General features: G+C 51.5%; 1 protein-coding gene across 1 annotated transcript; it reads left to right on the forward strand.

The window, feature by feature from the left end:
- The first annotated feature begins 2,033 nt into the window (after positions 1 to 2,033).
- Positions 2,034 to 4,101, forward strand: LOC149353548 (RNA helicase MOV-10-like). The gene is made up of 2 exons (XM_089575836.1): positions 2,034 to 2,049; positions 2,132 to 4,101. Exons 1-2 carry the CDS (start codon positions 2,034 to 2,036, stop codon positions 4,099 to 4,101), a joined length of 1,986 nt encoding a protein of 661 aa, XP_089431962.1.
- Positions 4,102 to 14,993: the final 10,892 nt, after the last annotated feature.

Genomic DNA, 14,993 nt, shown 5'->3' on the forward strand with positions numbered 1-14,993 from the left:
CTGAATGATATATGGTCTGCAGTAGACATTTATTTTTACAGTTTACAGCAGTATAATACAGCACTCCAGTGTCGATCTAGAATTACCAGGTACTAAATGTGTTTAGGAGAAATTATGACGAAATGTTTTCGGTAAATCCCTATCAAAGTTGGCGATTTTTAGAAATCTTTGAATTGCAGAACTTCTCAACAGCTAGTTGTAAAAAAAATCTCGCCCATTTAAGAGTATCATTTTTTCTCTAATGACACTAGAAATGATCGATAAATTCTGAGTAAAAATTTCAGCTTGAAGTTCTCACTCCTTCTTGTCCCATTATCATCCTGAAAAAAAAAATTGGCTGAAGGCATAGCTTGGTTAAGCCTGGCTGATTGCGAAAGCAATAACACCTGGCTGCGCTTGGTTCTGCTGGTAGTTGGACATGGTTTCCCGTATTGTGCAACTCTGGTCACGACTTGCTTCTGCTAATATGGTTATCGGTATGGATTCACTCTGGACACAACATGTATATAGTGTGGTAGTGGTCACTGTCATATATGGCAAATTCTGTCGACAAAGCATATCCTGCACCGCGCCAATATCATCAATTTCTGTACAAAGCCCCCGCGGTGACTCAGTGGTTATAGTGCTCGGCTACTGACCCGAAAGACGCGGGCTCGATCCCGGCCGCGGTGGTTGAATTTCTATGGAAGCGAAACACAAGAGGCCCATGTACAGTGCGATAGCACTGCACGTTGAAAAACACCAGGTGGTCGAAATTTCCGGAACCCTCCACTACCGCGTCTCTCATCGCCTCACTCGTTTTGGGACGTTAAAACCCCATAAACCATCAGTTTGATTCTATTAGACGACGGTGCCTTAGAAAAAGAGCGAAAATCTTCGAATGAAAAGCATTTTCAGGCGCATGAATCTGCTTCAGTGAGAAAGCAAATTACTCAAAAAAAAACAAAGGAAATCGTTCATGTCGCAATTCCCATAGAGGATAACTCCTCACAAGACCATAAACTAGACCAAAACTGATTCCGCTCTGAGACAGTGGTGTAAGCCAGATTAAATTTATCGGATTTAACATCTTTTCATGCGGTCATTAAGTTAGCATGTACAGCCGGTCAAATCATTAGTTGGCGTGCGTTACGGCCGCTTTTTCTGTGCTCCTGAGCTTTGCGAAGGAGCAAACTTGCTGAAAGCTCAATATGAAGTCTGGGTTTAGTGAGCCTGCGCTTGAATTTGATATTTTCGCAAGTATTCTCCGTCATAAGGTACAGGAGAACGCAAAACGCGGCGGTCGCGCAAGCCAGCTAAAGATTTGGCCGGCTGCACTTTCTTTGCATTTTATCAATCTTCCATCATGTTCTAAAACTCAGTAAGCTGGCTGTGCAGAAGGTCCACAATGCTAATATTATCTACATTTCCCTTCAGTACGCCGAAGCCACTGGCTGTTTCTATGCCCTCATTTCCAGTCGAGAGTAAGCCGGTCAGTGCATGTTACTAGTCGGTGTTGTGAACTGACTTGCAACACGTGCCTCGGCGCATAGGCACTAATTAACAACCAGGCTGACAAAGAGCGGCTACACCGGTCTGGAAGTGCCCCCCCCCCCCTTTCTCGCCGGGGCGATAAAGGAGGGACAAGATGTGGAAAAGCTTTCAGGCAAGATGTGGAAAAGCTTTTGGGGGCGAGACAACCCCCCCCCCCTCCTGCCCCTTAAGGTCAGCCACTGTGAATAGCAGTGGGGCGTGCGCTACTCAGACCTGCGACTTCTGTGTGGCGCTTGTGGAGGACCAGAATTCCTTGCGTTGCAGCGCCTACGGGAATCACCTTCCCGAAAATCTAGACAGTGATCAAGCTATGACTAATGGTTGGCTATAGAAACCTCTGAATACACTGAGGAGCCAAACTTGAATACTCAGAAAGTAGGTAACCATATTAAACGCTAACACGCCTTAGCTGTTCGTCGATATCCCCCAAAGGCAACAATTAAAAGAGCTTGTCATTGAGTTTAAGAGATCAATATTTAAATACTGCTGATATAGCCCGCATGGCATCCAACCATGGCATCCGGGAAAGTCACAACAGATGGCGCCATATGCTAAGAAGAAGACGAAAGCGCTGGAGGTTCTCGTGTTTCCCTTCGAGGCTCGAGTGTTCCCGTTCCTTCTGGCATGGAAACGCACTCAGCTGTAGCTGCAACACACCACAATCTGTTGTGGACTGTTCCGGGTGAGCGACTACCGGTGCGTCAAACAATGCTTCCTGAAGGGCTTCCTCACTTCCCAGTGAACACGGCGTTCTGGAACATGTCACCTCAAGAGCTAGAGAATGTCGTAAGTGGGTCACTTCGCGAGCCACTGTGCCCCGAAAACTATGTGGAGAAGCTTCAGCTCCTGCTGCACCTGGAAGAGGTGCATCTGTGCCGTGAGCACGAGGAGCGGGTCCTGTGCCCTGCCCTGCTGAAACTCGAGGGCCACTTCGTGCGGCTCAGCCTGACCTCGTGGCTGGAGGAGGGCCAGTTCCCACCTCGGGTCGGCGACCGAGTGGTGGTGCGACCAGCCGGCGCAGTATCCAACCAGCCGCTCAGTTACAAAGGCTTCGTGCACCAGGTCATGTCTGACGAAGCCCTCTTGAGGTTCAGCCTTGCCTTCAACGAAGAACTCTTGAAGAGCCCCGGTCAAGCTTGGCAGCTGTTCTTCCAGCTCAACCGCACACCGTTGCGACGCTGCCACCTAGCTGTGCACGTCTCACGCCCTCTTCTTCGTTGCGTGCTGTTTCCAAGAGCTGGAGCAGCAAAGTCCCCGATGTCGGTGAAGCCGCTGAAGCTAGTCAACGAGCAGCTTAACGAGCTGCAGCGCGAGGCAGTGCATGATATCATGGAAGGCAGCAGAGGTGGTCTGCCTTACATTGTTTGGGGCCCTCCTGGAACCGGCAAGACTGTGACCATCATTGAGGCCATCCTGCAGGTTTTCCTGAACGTAAAGCATAGCCGAGTGATTGCATGTGCACCTTCAAACAGTGGAGCTGACCTTTTGACGCAGAAACTGTGGGCGTCTGGCAAGCTGGTGTCCTCGGACTTAGTGCGGCTGCTAGGTTACCAGAGGAAGGTCGATGCTGTTCCACCTATTATCAGACACCTGTGCATGAATAGTGGAGAAGTCAAGAAAGCAGCCCGCCACCGTATCGTCGTGTCCACTGTGATGACAGCTGGTAGATTCTACAGCCTAGGCCTTCCACCCGACCACTTCACCCATGCCTTCATGGACGAGGCGGGCCAAGCAACGGAACCGGAGACGCTGGTGGTGATGGGGCTCGTGTGCCTGGCTGGAGGGAGCCTTGTCCTGGGTGGAGACCCCATGCAGCTGGGCCCCGTTGTGCGGTCTCGGCTGGCGATCAAGGGCGGCCTGGGCGAGTCCCTCCTCCACCGCCTGCTCCTGGGCGGTGGCAGCAGTGGGGATTCCATGCCACCACCTGTGCCCTTCACGCGTCTCAGGAAGAGCTACCGTTGTGTGCAGACACTGCTGGAGCCGTACTCCAGGCTGTTCTACGAGAGCCAGCTTCTGAGCTGCGTGGGCACTCGGGACCGGGGGAATCTGCCAGACTTCCCAGTGTTTTTTCACTGTGTTCGTGGCTGCGCCCAGCGGGAAGGTTCGTGCCCGTCATGGTTCAACCAATCGGAGGTTTTCCACGTGACGCGTTACCTGCAGCGTGCGTTTGGGCCCTGGGGCCTGCTGCCCGAGCAGGTGGGCGTAGTGACCCCCTACCGCAAGCAGGTTCAGAAGCTGCGCTGCTACATGGACTCCCTCGACCTGCCGCACTGCAAGCTGGGCTCGGCCGAGGAGTTCCAGGGCCAAGAGCGCAGCCTCATTGTCGTCTCGACGGTGCGAGGGAGTGAAGCCATGTCTGGAGATGGTGGCGGTAGAGGCCTAGACTTCATCTTTTGCCCGAGGCGCCTCAATGTCGCCATCAGCCGAGCCAGTTCCATGCTGGTGGTCGTGGGCAACCCCGACGTTCTCAGCCTGGACACCAATTGGAAGTCTCTTATAGACTACTGCAGGGCACATATGACCTGTTATGGCCTGACTGCTGATGTAGAAGTGCCACTGCCCCGCTAGGGCTCTTTTCACGCTCTTTTCAGACCGCCTTTTCACGCCCGTCTGGCAGTCCACATAAGACATTTTGTGTTTTACACTGCGGCCATTGCGTTTCTTCTTGGTGGAACTTTGGCCGATTCCCGCACAGAGGCAGCTGAGTTTACAGGGCGCAGAAAACACCAGCCGGACGCCGTGTTTATTCCCTACTTTTTTCAAGTTGTGGGCAGTCATGTTGGCATAGGGGACTACGACTAGCATGTTTGTAATGTTATCCGTATCGTCTTTGGTTCAGGGGGCGCCTTCAACTCGTTTACCATCTATTTAACCACTGCCTTGAAGACTTCGTCAGCGAAGCCAGCTTCCCTCAACCTTGATATCTGCTGGTAGAAGCTTGACTGCACTGGCGCAAACGGCGGCGCCAGTGGTTTATGTGACGCTGTTCCGGCTGCCGCCCACCGTCTCGGACGACGCCCTCGCTGCTGCCCTGGGCGCCTACGGGAAGGTGCGGGCGGTGTCAGAGCCCGTCTTCAAGAGCCGCGGAGACATCAGGAACGGCTGCCGCACCGTCAAACTCGAAATGCAGCGGGCATCCCCGAACTCCCTGACCGTCGCGGGCCACCGCGCAATGTTGGAATACGGGGGCATGAAGAGGGCGTGTTCGAGGTTCGGCGGCGAGGGCCACCTGGGTGCCGCCTGCATTGCCACGCGATGCGGGCGTTGTGGCGCGTACCGCCACGAGACGGCGACCTGCCAGGCAGCGTGCAAGCGCTGCGGGGGGCAGCACGCGACCACGGACTGCGTGCAGCCCCGCTCGTACGCCGCGCCGCGGCCGCCGGTTCCAGCAAGGCGGCAGTCGACGCAGCTGCGAGCGACAACCAGCCCACTACCCTGCGGGACGAGGCCGCGTCAAGCTCAGCCCAAGACCACGCGGAGAAGGAGTCGTCTGACTCCTCCACGGACCGTACCGAGGAGGACCAACCTGAGGGCGTCTTCGACGCCGAGAAGTCCGCCTCGACAGACTCCGACGAGTCGGGATCGCCCCTATCGGAGCCTCCGAGCCTGGAGGCGTCCCTTTTTGACGCGCGGACGGCGGCGCAACTGCAGGACACCGAGCCGGTCACCGAGTCGCCCGCGACGTCCTCCTCCGGCGCTGCGCTGCACACGCTGCAAGGGCAGCGACACCAGCGACAGCGCGAGCGAGCCGCGCCCGCAGAGAGCGCATACCCCGGTGGCTCCCGAACCGCGCCCCCCGTGCGCCGTGAAGGTGGTCCGGGCTGGCGTGTGCAAGGCCCTGGAGCTGGACGACCCCAAGCGCCAGCACTCGTCGTCCGAGGGCAGCGACCCATCGCCGCTCGACGTTGCACCTAAGAAGAAGATGCGGACGGCATACGAGGAGAACGCCGCCATGGAATTCTCCGAAGACATCTAGTCTTCGCGATGTCGCTCTCTCTCAGGACTTCGGGCCGTGACGGCCCCTTTCCCTCTCCCCTGCACGTCGGTGCCTCGAGTGCCGTCGCATCGGCGCTCAGCTGGCGCCGCTATCTTATCGGCGCACTGGCTCCGTCGGCGCGTCAGGCGAACGATGGATGGTGTTTGTGCGGTGGTGTGGGTTGGTGCGTGTGTGACTGTGTGTTTGTGCCACAGCCGCGCGCATCGGCCGGACCTTACCACCGCGCAACCGTTAGCACCGCTTGGTATCGTCGCCCCGTCGCCGCGGGGCCGCCAGCCAGGACGCCAGCAGGGACCCGGGTCGCCTCCCCAGCGCCTCGCCACCCCCCAGCGCCGGTGTGTCGACGCACCCACAGACTTTGCCGGCAGAACTGTGCCGTGAGTCCGTTGCCGTTTTGTTTTGTTCGCTTGTTTCGTGTTTTTGCTTTGTTGTATAGTTCTCCGCTTTATTTTTATGATTGCTGTTTTTCGGTTCGCTTCTTTTAACGCGCAGGGTTTTCGCTCTCCCGATAAGCAGCGGGAGGTGCTTCACCTTGCGCGTTCGTTATGTATCGATATTTTGTTTTTGCAGGAGTGCAACTTGCGGACTTTGTGTGGGACGTTTGTGTGGGACGGCGGCACACTCCTCGTTGCTCGCCACTTACTGTACTTACCAACGAACAGTGGAGGCCTTGGTCTTCCCTGTATTCAGAGAGTGTCGAGAGTGTGTGCAGCCAGGCTCGTGAACTCACTCCTATTACAGGATTGGTATCCAGGGCGGTCCTTGTTGGCCTATTCGCTTGGGACAGGTCGGCGCGCGTTCGGCCTTGACAGGTACCTCGGACCGCAGACCGAGAGACCGTCCGGTTTCTACCGCGCCGTTGAAGGCTTCAAGCGGGCACTGGACGCCGACCTTCCCCAGGTCGAGCTTTCAGATACGGCTCGAATATCTGTAAGCCAGCAGATCGCGTGCGCCCGCCTCTCGGAGGATGACGCGCGTAGGACAGCCGCGTCCGAGTGGGCCGATTGGGCGACCGGTCGCTTGCCCAGTGAGGTGGCGGACTTGAGGAGTGAGTAGTGGCATAGGCGCTGCGGCGTCCTTCCCACGCGCCAGCGCCTACCTGCCTGGAGAATTGTCCCTGACGACCAATGCGCTAACTGCGGGTCGTCAGAAACTATTCAACATGTTTTTCTTGGTTGTGCTGTTGCGCGCACCATGTGGCGCTTGGTATACCGTATGTACTGCGTGAGACCCGCTTCTTGTTCGCGGCGCCGACAGGGTTTTTTTGCCAAACTGGTCGTGGCGACCACCATGTTCGTCTTGTGGCGGCGTCGCTGCCTCGCCGAAGCGCGCCGTACTCCGGCACGCGCAATGTACCCGGCGCTGCAGAACCTCCGCCTCGCCATATGGAAGTATCTGTCTGACCAGCTAGACCGAGATGGCGAGGCGAGGTTCCTGCGGCGTTGGCACACAAGGTTCTTTGTGGTACGGGGGGGCAGGCTTGAGATGCCGGTTCTCCGGTACTAGCCACCCTCCACCCCCCCCCCCCCCATCCTCTCCACTTGCCTGTTAAAAGTGCATTGTAGTGCTCTCTTTTGTGTGTATGACTACGCATGGTGTCTAATGTAATGCCACCCACTGTGCCCTTTATGGTTCTTCTTTTGTATTTGGACATGTTCCTGCCCACAAGGGCAGTTGTACGCAACCATCAAGTGCGGGCTTGTTGTTTTGACTGTGTATACTTTTGTGCGGGGGCGGCTTCTTCGTGTGTATACATATTTAATATGTACTGTACTGGTCTGTTTCGTACACAATGGTTAATGCCCTTTTTCTCTTCATCATGTTATTTGCTCCTTTCAAAGGGGCGATAGAAGCTTTTTGAAGCAATGACTGGCAGATTATGGTCCCGGGCTGTTCCACATTTCTGCGAAAGTAGCACATAGAATATTCTAATGGATATTTGTATTATGTGGAAGAGAGCTTCAATGATGCGGTTTCTGTGTGATGGTAAAGAGCCGGAGAAAAATGCAGTTCACGACTTTCTTTTTTGTTTGCCAGAACGTAGGTTCCTATATGCATCATAAACCATATAAAAATGCATCATAAATTCACCATGTATGCAAAAGAATTTCACGAGAATCTCAACAGGAAAACAAACATCACGTCTTAATCAGAAAATTGACGGCCAATTTTCATCACCATTTCATCAGAAACTCAAGTCCGAAGTCATCTGAAATAATACTGATTATACTTGGAATTTTACAGATTATACTGGGAACCAGACTGTCTAATTAGCTTCGTGCAAGCGGGCGCTGCACTAAGGCGGGAAAAATTCACGAAAGGGGCAGTCCATGATACAGAGCAACGATATATGAATAAGGACCGCTATCTAAGGACCCCAGGGCGCAGCGCTCGGTCAGTGCCGCGTTTTAGAGCGAAATGTGATCAAACTGGCCTGCTTCTGCTTGTTCTGTCGGTGAAGCATACCTTGACCTACGCGTCTTTTTTTTATATATAAAACTAGGCAGATGCGTTTCGCCGCTTTATCCTTTGTGGGAAAGCAGTGTTTTCCGGGAAGTTCCACGGTGAAAACTCTACGAGTAGCTATTATGGGCGAAAAAAATTCTCAGTATTTACAAAATGAAACTAAATATCTCCAAATGCACTCAAATGACCTTAACTCGCAAAAAGAACCCGCTAGCCTATACTTACAAAATAAACCATGCCGCAGTTCAAGCCGTCACTGAGTTCAAATATCTGGGAATCCATATTACGTCAACTCTAAACTGGAGTAGCCACATTAAGCATATTGTTTCGGCGGCTACTGAGAAGCTCTGGCTGTTGAAACGACGCCTGAAACATTGCACATCTGAAACCAAGTTAGTGGCGTACACATCACTATTAAGACCTTTGTTGGAATATGGCGATATTATTTGGGACCCGCACACTAAATCAGATATCAATGCCATAGAAAGTGTCCAGAGGAGAGCGATAAGATTCATCTATAACGCGTATGGCAGGCATATATCTAGTAATCTTAGTGACAGAAACGGCATTCCAACACTCCAAAACAAGACGTAGGATTCATCGGCTGCAGATGCTTCATAAAATAATCAACAATAGAACAAAATTGGATGTTAACACCTGCATACAGTTTAACAGAACCAGATTAGCCAGATGGAAACATGAGAAACAATTGTTATGCCAATAACTAGAAGCAACGCGCATCGCTTCTTCTTCTTTCCGGGAACCATAGCAGAATGGAATGCACTTCCACCTGAAGTAGTGAACATGCCATCAATCGACTCATTTTAACTGCTCTAAAGAATCATGTCACATAACGCGCCATATCGTTGCTTCATTTTTCGTGCACATAAGAATTGCTCAAAATGCTCCTTCCAATAGCTGGCAAAGCGATGCCTAGCACTCTACTGTACCTTTTGTCTTGATGTTTTTTGTGCATGTGTTTTCTTCGAGCTTGTTCTTTTGATTAGGAAGTGTTCATTTTGTAACTTCTTGTGAACGCCAAGAGTGTATTTTTATTATCTATTGTTTGTACCCCCTCCTGCCTTGGCCGCCGAAGGGCAGCCGGCAGTATTTGATAAATAAATAAAGATAAATAAAAATTTAATTATTTTTTGTTTTTTTTATGTCCGCAGAGATATATACATTACGTAATGAATAAAAAAAATCTTCACGGAATGACAAGTCTCTGAAAATTGGTTTTGAAGAAAGGAAACGGCTCAGTAAGTGTCTCAGGAGGAGGAGGAGGAGGAGGAAAGCAGTTTCGAGAATTATCAAGTGCGTCCACTGCGACTCCTTCTCTCGCGGTCCATACACATTTAACAAAATAGATAAAGGCATATGAACGGCGCACACAAACTGAACACCGCATTTTAATGACCCTGATCAGAACCTGTGTCTTCCAGCTGAAGTATTCGCAATTCTGTTTGGCCTACATGGTCCGCCATTATATCAATCTTCTTTTCCTTCAACACATATATTGAGTAGCATGCCAGCAAATCACAATTACGGCCAATCTCCCTGCTACCCTTATCTTGACTGTGTTCTTCTTTGTTTAGTAATTATTGCCCTTCTTAACCTTTCTCCAAGGTTACCTGAACAACTAGAAATTCCTGCTAGCAGTGAAAACCACGGAACTCACCGCGAAGCTAAGCTACGAGCTGAAAAGACGCCGCATATGATCCGCATTTGCCTCCTTCTTGCCTGAACACCCACTGAAACAACTAAATTGTTGTTGTTGTTGCCCTCAGAACAAATCACTCATGCCCACACTGGGGGATCGGCCAAAAATTAGGAGGCAGAGAAAGGCTATTCTACTCTGCTTTTCATGTCCAAACAAAAAAAAAGAAGGAAGAAGAACAGAAAACTAAAAATAAAGATGATAACGCGCGGGAGAGCAGCACCGCGGGGCCTAGGAATATATTTTAAAAGTTGATAACGCAGTCGATGAGGTTCCAGGCAGAACTATTAAGTGGCGGAAATGACAGAATTCTCCCTGAACACATTATGGCAGCGCCAAATGAGAGCAACAGCGGACAGGTGAAATGAAGAGCAAGCAGCTCCAAGGGCTCCTCCTACAAAATTGCTCTCAGAAAACTACAGGGATGAAAAAAAGTGGTAGGTTTAACAAAGTTGAACCAAACAGACATAAAAAGCATTTGTTTAGCCAGGCTGGATCTTGGTTTTGCTCTGCTAAGTCGTCGCACGTCCGGCGACGATATTACTCTCTGGTTTAGCTCCGATCTAGGTTAAGCGGATCTGATCTCTTCGCGCCGCAGTTGGAAGAGGATGATCTACACTGCACAGCGTATAATGCAATGGCGTACGGACACTTCTTTGTCGCGGAACCGACACTTCTCCTGGTTAAGCTTCAGACCATTTTCTCGAAGCCGTTGAAACACCTTTCGCAGAAGAGAAATGTCGTTTTCTTTTTCCGCCACCATGAAGTCATCTAGGTATATTTTCACACTTTGTAGGCCCTGAAGAACAGCTTCCATGGGACGTTTGAACAGAGCAGGGGCCGACGCAATGCCGAAGGCTAAGCAGTTGTAGCAATAAGGTCCTTGGTGGGTATTCAGCCCTGCTAAATTTTTGGCTTCCTCGCCCAGGTGAAGCTAGTTGCATGCGTTACGCAAGTCGAGAGTGCTGAAAACTTCACCTCCGGACAAAGCTGCAAAAATGCCATTAATTTTTGGAAGGGGGTACTGCTTAAGTTATGTGGCTTGATTGAATATGCATGAGCTTTAAATCCCCGCGCAGCCGGGTCGGCAAAGGCACTGCAGGTATTGCCTATTCTGATACGTTGATTGGAGATACCACTCCGTCTTCAACCAGGCTATAGATCTCGGCGGATACCTGTGCCCGCATGGCGTACGGCACTGTCCGAGGCTTGAAAAATCGAGTTTGAGCGCCTTCTTTAAGGTACAGCTTCACGGGTGGTTCCTGTCGAGCACCCCAGCTTCTTTTCAAAGAGGTCTGAAAAAATGTCTACAACTTCTTTTCACACGCTGCCGGCGTGTACAACTTTAACGCTTGCAGACACTCTGTCCTCCGAAAGGGACACGCCTCCCTTGCAAAATGCGTCTATCGTGTTTCGTTCGCAAAGGAGAGGACCTTGAAAATCCACAATAACAAGTGAACTGCTCACCGCCGCTGTATCCAGCTGCACCTCCATATCCACCTTGCCGACAACCGGCAGCGACCGCGGGAAGCATGGAAGGCGAACAAGGGTTTTTCCTAAAGCCGGGCAAAATTTTGCGATGCTTTTTGTAGGCACTTAGGAATCACGCTGATCGGGGACCCCGTATCCCCAATCTTGCGCTCAAACACGCGCTCAATCGGTTGCACCGTGTCCTTGTTTGCCGAACTGCGTTTGACGAGCGTGTGCAACATCTCTTCTTCGCTTTCGCACCCCATTTCCTTGAAGGTGTACGTTCCAGAGAAGCGAGAATGACCCGAGAAGTTTGAATGGCCCGCCTTACAAGATATGGCAAGGGGCCCAGGTGCCCTTTTTTGCCGCATTGGTGCAGATGGTGTTACAATGTCGGCACGCAGCCGTTCATGAGCACCCTTGCAGCGGTCGCACGGAGGACTAGACGCTCTTGAACCGTACCGTTTCCTCCAGGGACGCCCTTGCCGCACGACGTTGACACTTCCGCGCGTTATGGTCGTCTCCTCCATATCACGTGCGTCTTCATTCGCTTTGTCCGCAGGCAGGGCGAATTCTTCAGAAGGGTTGAAATGCGGGCCAGTTGGTACATTGTAAACGAAAAAAAAAAACAGTCACACAAGACGACGGACAAGAAGAGTGTACACACCACAACGACTGGACTAACAACTGAAGTTTATTAGAAAATACACAGTCCGACCAAGGCCAGCAGAGCATCAGCTTCAGCTTCTTCTGCTCGTGTCAGTTTTTTACACGCCAGCAAGCACCGTCGAGACTCTTCATCGCGGATTTCGCAAACGATGCCGTCCCGCAGCATGCGTTCCAATGTTGTGCCAAAGTTGCAACTCTCAGCGAGGCGCCGGAGCTCGGCGACATAATCTCGGACACTTTCTCCATCGACCTACCTGCGCATAAAGAGCGGAAAGCTTGCTGCTATTTCGCTGGTCTCCAGGTTGTAGTGCTCTTCCAAGCGTTTCACGACTTCCGCATACTTGAAGGAGTTGATGAATACGGCCGGCTGGCGCCCTTGCAGTACGCGGACGACGCTGTCGCTCAACGACGAAGCGAACACAGCAGGGCGCTTGCTCGCATCCGTAATCTCGTTACCTGCAAAATAGGCTTCAAGCCGTGCCCGATACGTGCTCCATGAGCTCATCGTCTCGTCGAAAACAGGGGGTCGGGACGACATCCTTCGGGTCTTCAGTTGTGGTCTGGGTGCGCACTGAATCCCATCCTCGTCGCAAACGCCAAGTCGCCGCGACGCTATGCTACCGGCGACACGCTATGCGCTTAGTGCTACATAATCGAGTCGCAGCACCCGAAGGGAGAGACAGTCTACCGAGGCAGCTGGGATAGGAAGACGTTTATTGGCAACCGGTGAGCCCTTTTAAACAGTTGCCGAAGGAGAGAGAGAGAGGTGCGCGCGCTGTCATGCCCATGTGACGAGCCGACGAAGCCGGCGCAGGATGATACGGCGAGATAACGTTACAGTAGAAGGCACCATAAATGGTCGCCTAATAATCCATTAAAAACAAAAGACGACAAAATTGATCCATTTTGGAGAAGCATCAATTAAAGGTTTTCTGCCTTCGTCCACGTATTCATCTTTTCCGAAGCTCATCTATGTCTTTTTCTTTTCAGAAGCCCTCACATGAATGACATTAGAAATTCTCCCACCTTCCATTGTGCATGTAAGATGCCCACTGACGTGACGAAAGCCCAGGTTCCGTGACTGTAAACGAGAAGTGCATGTGTGCATTGAAATTAATCGCATTCTCAGGAATATTGGCGCTTCCATGCGCACCCGCGAAGCGAACGCGAAGGAGAAGAAAGAATCTCCCGAAGGTTCTCGAGTCAGCTGCTCGAGCTGCACGAGACATCGAGTAGACGCCATCTTTTCTCTGGGCCCATTGCATCATGAGGCACTGTCAAGCTACGGACGTCCACAAAGTCCCTCCCGACCTGTACGCTGCTCAGCTCCGTCAAAGTCCCCGTAGCCTTCAGGTCTTCATGAAGAAGGATCATGGACGAGGGGCTGACTGCTGCCGGGAGTGCTGCGGGCACAGCGGACCACATGCCACGCGCACACCTGGCCAGCCATCCGCCGCTGAGCTGGCCAAGCGCTTCCCGGCCTCGGGGCCACGCAGCTCCAATACCATGGGAGGAAGAACTGCTGACGACTACCACCACCGTCGCGGTCGAGGCCAAGGGGCGCGTAAGCTGCGAGAAAGTCCTGCGCCAGAGGACAACCATCTGGGCAACCCAGGCAGCCGTTTCCCCACCGACCTGCGAGGTGAGTTTACTTCTGAGCCTTTTTCTCGTAGGTTTATTTGGTGTCCTGGCTAGATTTTCCTGTAAGGTTCTTCACCGAAGCCTCTAACCAAGGTGCTAGGTCGCTGCAACCCTAGGCTACCGGCGAGACGCTAGGCGGGACGCACGGCGGGACGCCAGGCCGAGACGCTATACATTTGGTGCTGCGTAGTCGAGACGCAGCACCCAAAAAGACAGTCCACCGAGGCAGCTGGGATAGGCAGACGTGTATTAGTCACCGGTCAGCGCTTTTAATGGTATCCGAAGGAGAGGAGAGAGCGATGCACGCGCTGTCATGCGCATGTGCCGAGCCGACGCAGCGTGATCAGGTGTGTTGACGATACAGCACAAGCTAAAGGGTTAATGCATGTTTTCGGAACGATTGAGCCGCCTGCCGCTCAGATCTCACCTGCAGTAGCTGAGACGAATCGATATTGTAATCTATTGCGGATAGCGTTCATGGGAACGATTTATTTTCTCGACTTGTGCTCGGAACCAGCATCATGCTGCCAGCTTTTTCAGAACATAGCACGCAGAGTATAAGCTCGGAGCTGGTGGTTGTCTGGCTGGCTGCTGGGGGCAGCGGCCGTATCCTCATTGTAAAGAACAAGAGGTACTACGTCACCTGTAACTATGCCGAGGACTTTCCAGGATTTTACCGGGGAAGCTGGCTGTATTAACTTTGCTCGAGCCAAGCCCAAGAGAGGAGGTGCAAGAGCAGCCATGTCACGCATCAGTATCACACACGTAAGGCGGTCTAGCCGGGGTAGGATCACAAGAAGGAAATCATTTTTTTTGCGCACTCCGCGATTTAAGTGATCACCTAGAAAGTGCCGTTACAAAAATGGATATTGAATTTCTGATATCGTTATGATATAATCGTAGTGAGTAATCACAAATTAATCACAAAGGCCACATATGTTGTGTTTTCGCATCAGACCGGCATCATAAAATGAGTTTTTGCATTAACTTTTGGTACCAGATTGACATCATAAATGCTTGATGAATTTCCGCATTAAGTTTTAGGGGCCGGACTGGCAACATAAATTCTTGATGTGTTTCTGCATGAACTTTCCTGATGAAAAAAGGTATTTTTTCTGATGCGTGAAGACACCAGAGCTGTATATTTTTCAAGCATCGCCCGAGGCGCGTTTTTAAATTTCTCGAGTAATAGTGATGCACATCAACTAACAGAACTTTGTAGTTAAATCTCTTGATTTTTAACTGCCGGAGATTGCGCACGTGACGAAAAAATAATCTTAGAAAACTCAACTGATTAACAGCTGCTAACTGACACTTGTTTAGGGGAATATTGTTGGCACTATACATGTATAAGCACGAGCCCATGGCATGAAGTAAAGATAGGTGAGTGTAGCGGTGTGGCGTGCACTTCCAGAGTTTGTAATGCCCTTTTTCTCTTCATCGTGTTATTTGCTCCTTTCAAAAGGACGATGGAAGCTGTTTGCAGCAATGACTGGCAGA

The sequence above is a fragment of the Amblyomma mixtum genome, chromosome 3 (assembly GCF_055824585.1).
Source record: "Amblyomma mixtum isolate Tamu chromosome 3, ASM5582458v1, whole genome shotgun sequence".
Taxonomy (NCBI): Eukaryota; Metazoa; Arthropoda; class Arachnida; order Ixodida; family Ixodidae; genus Amblyomma; species Amblyomma mixtum.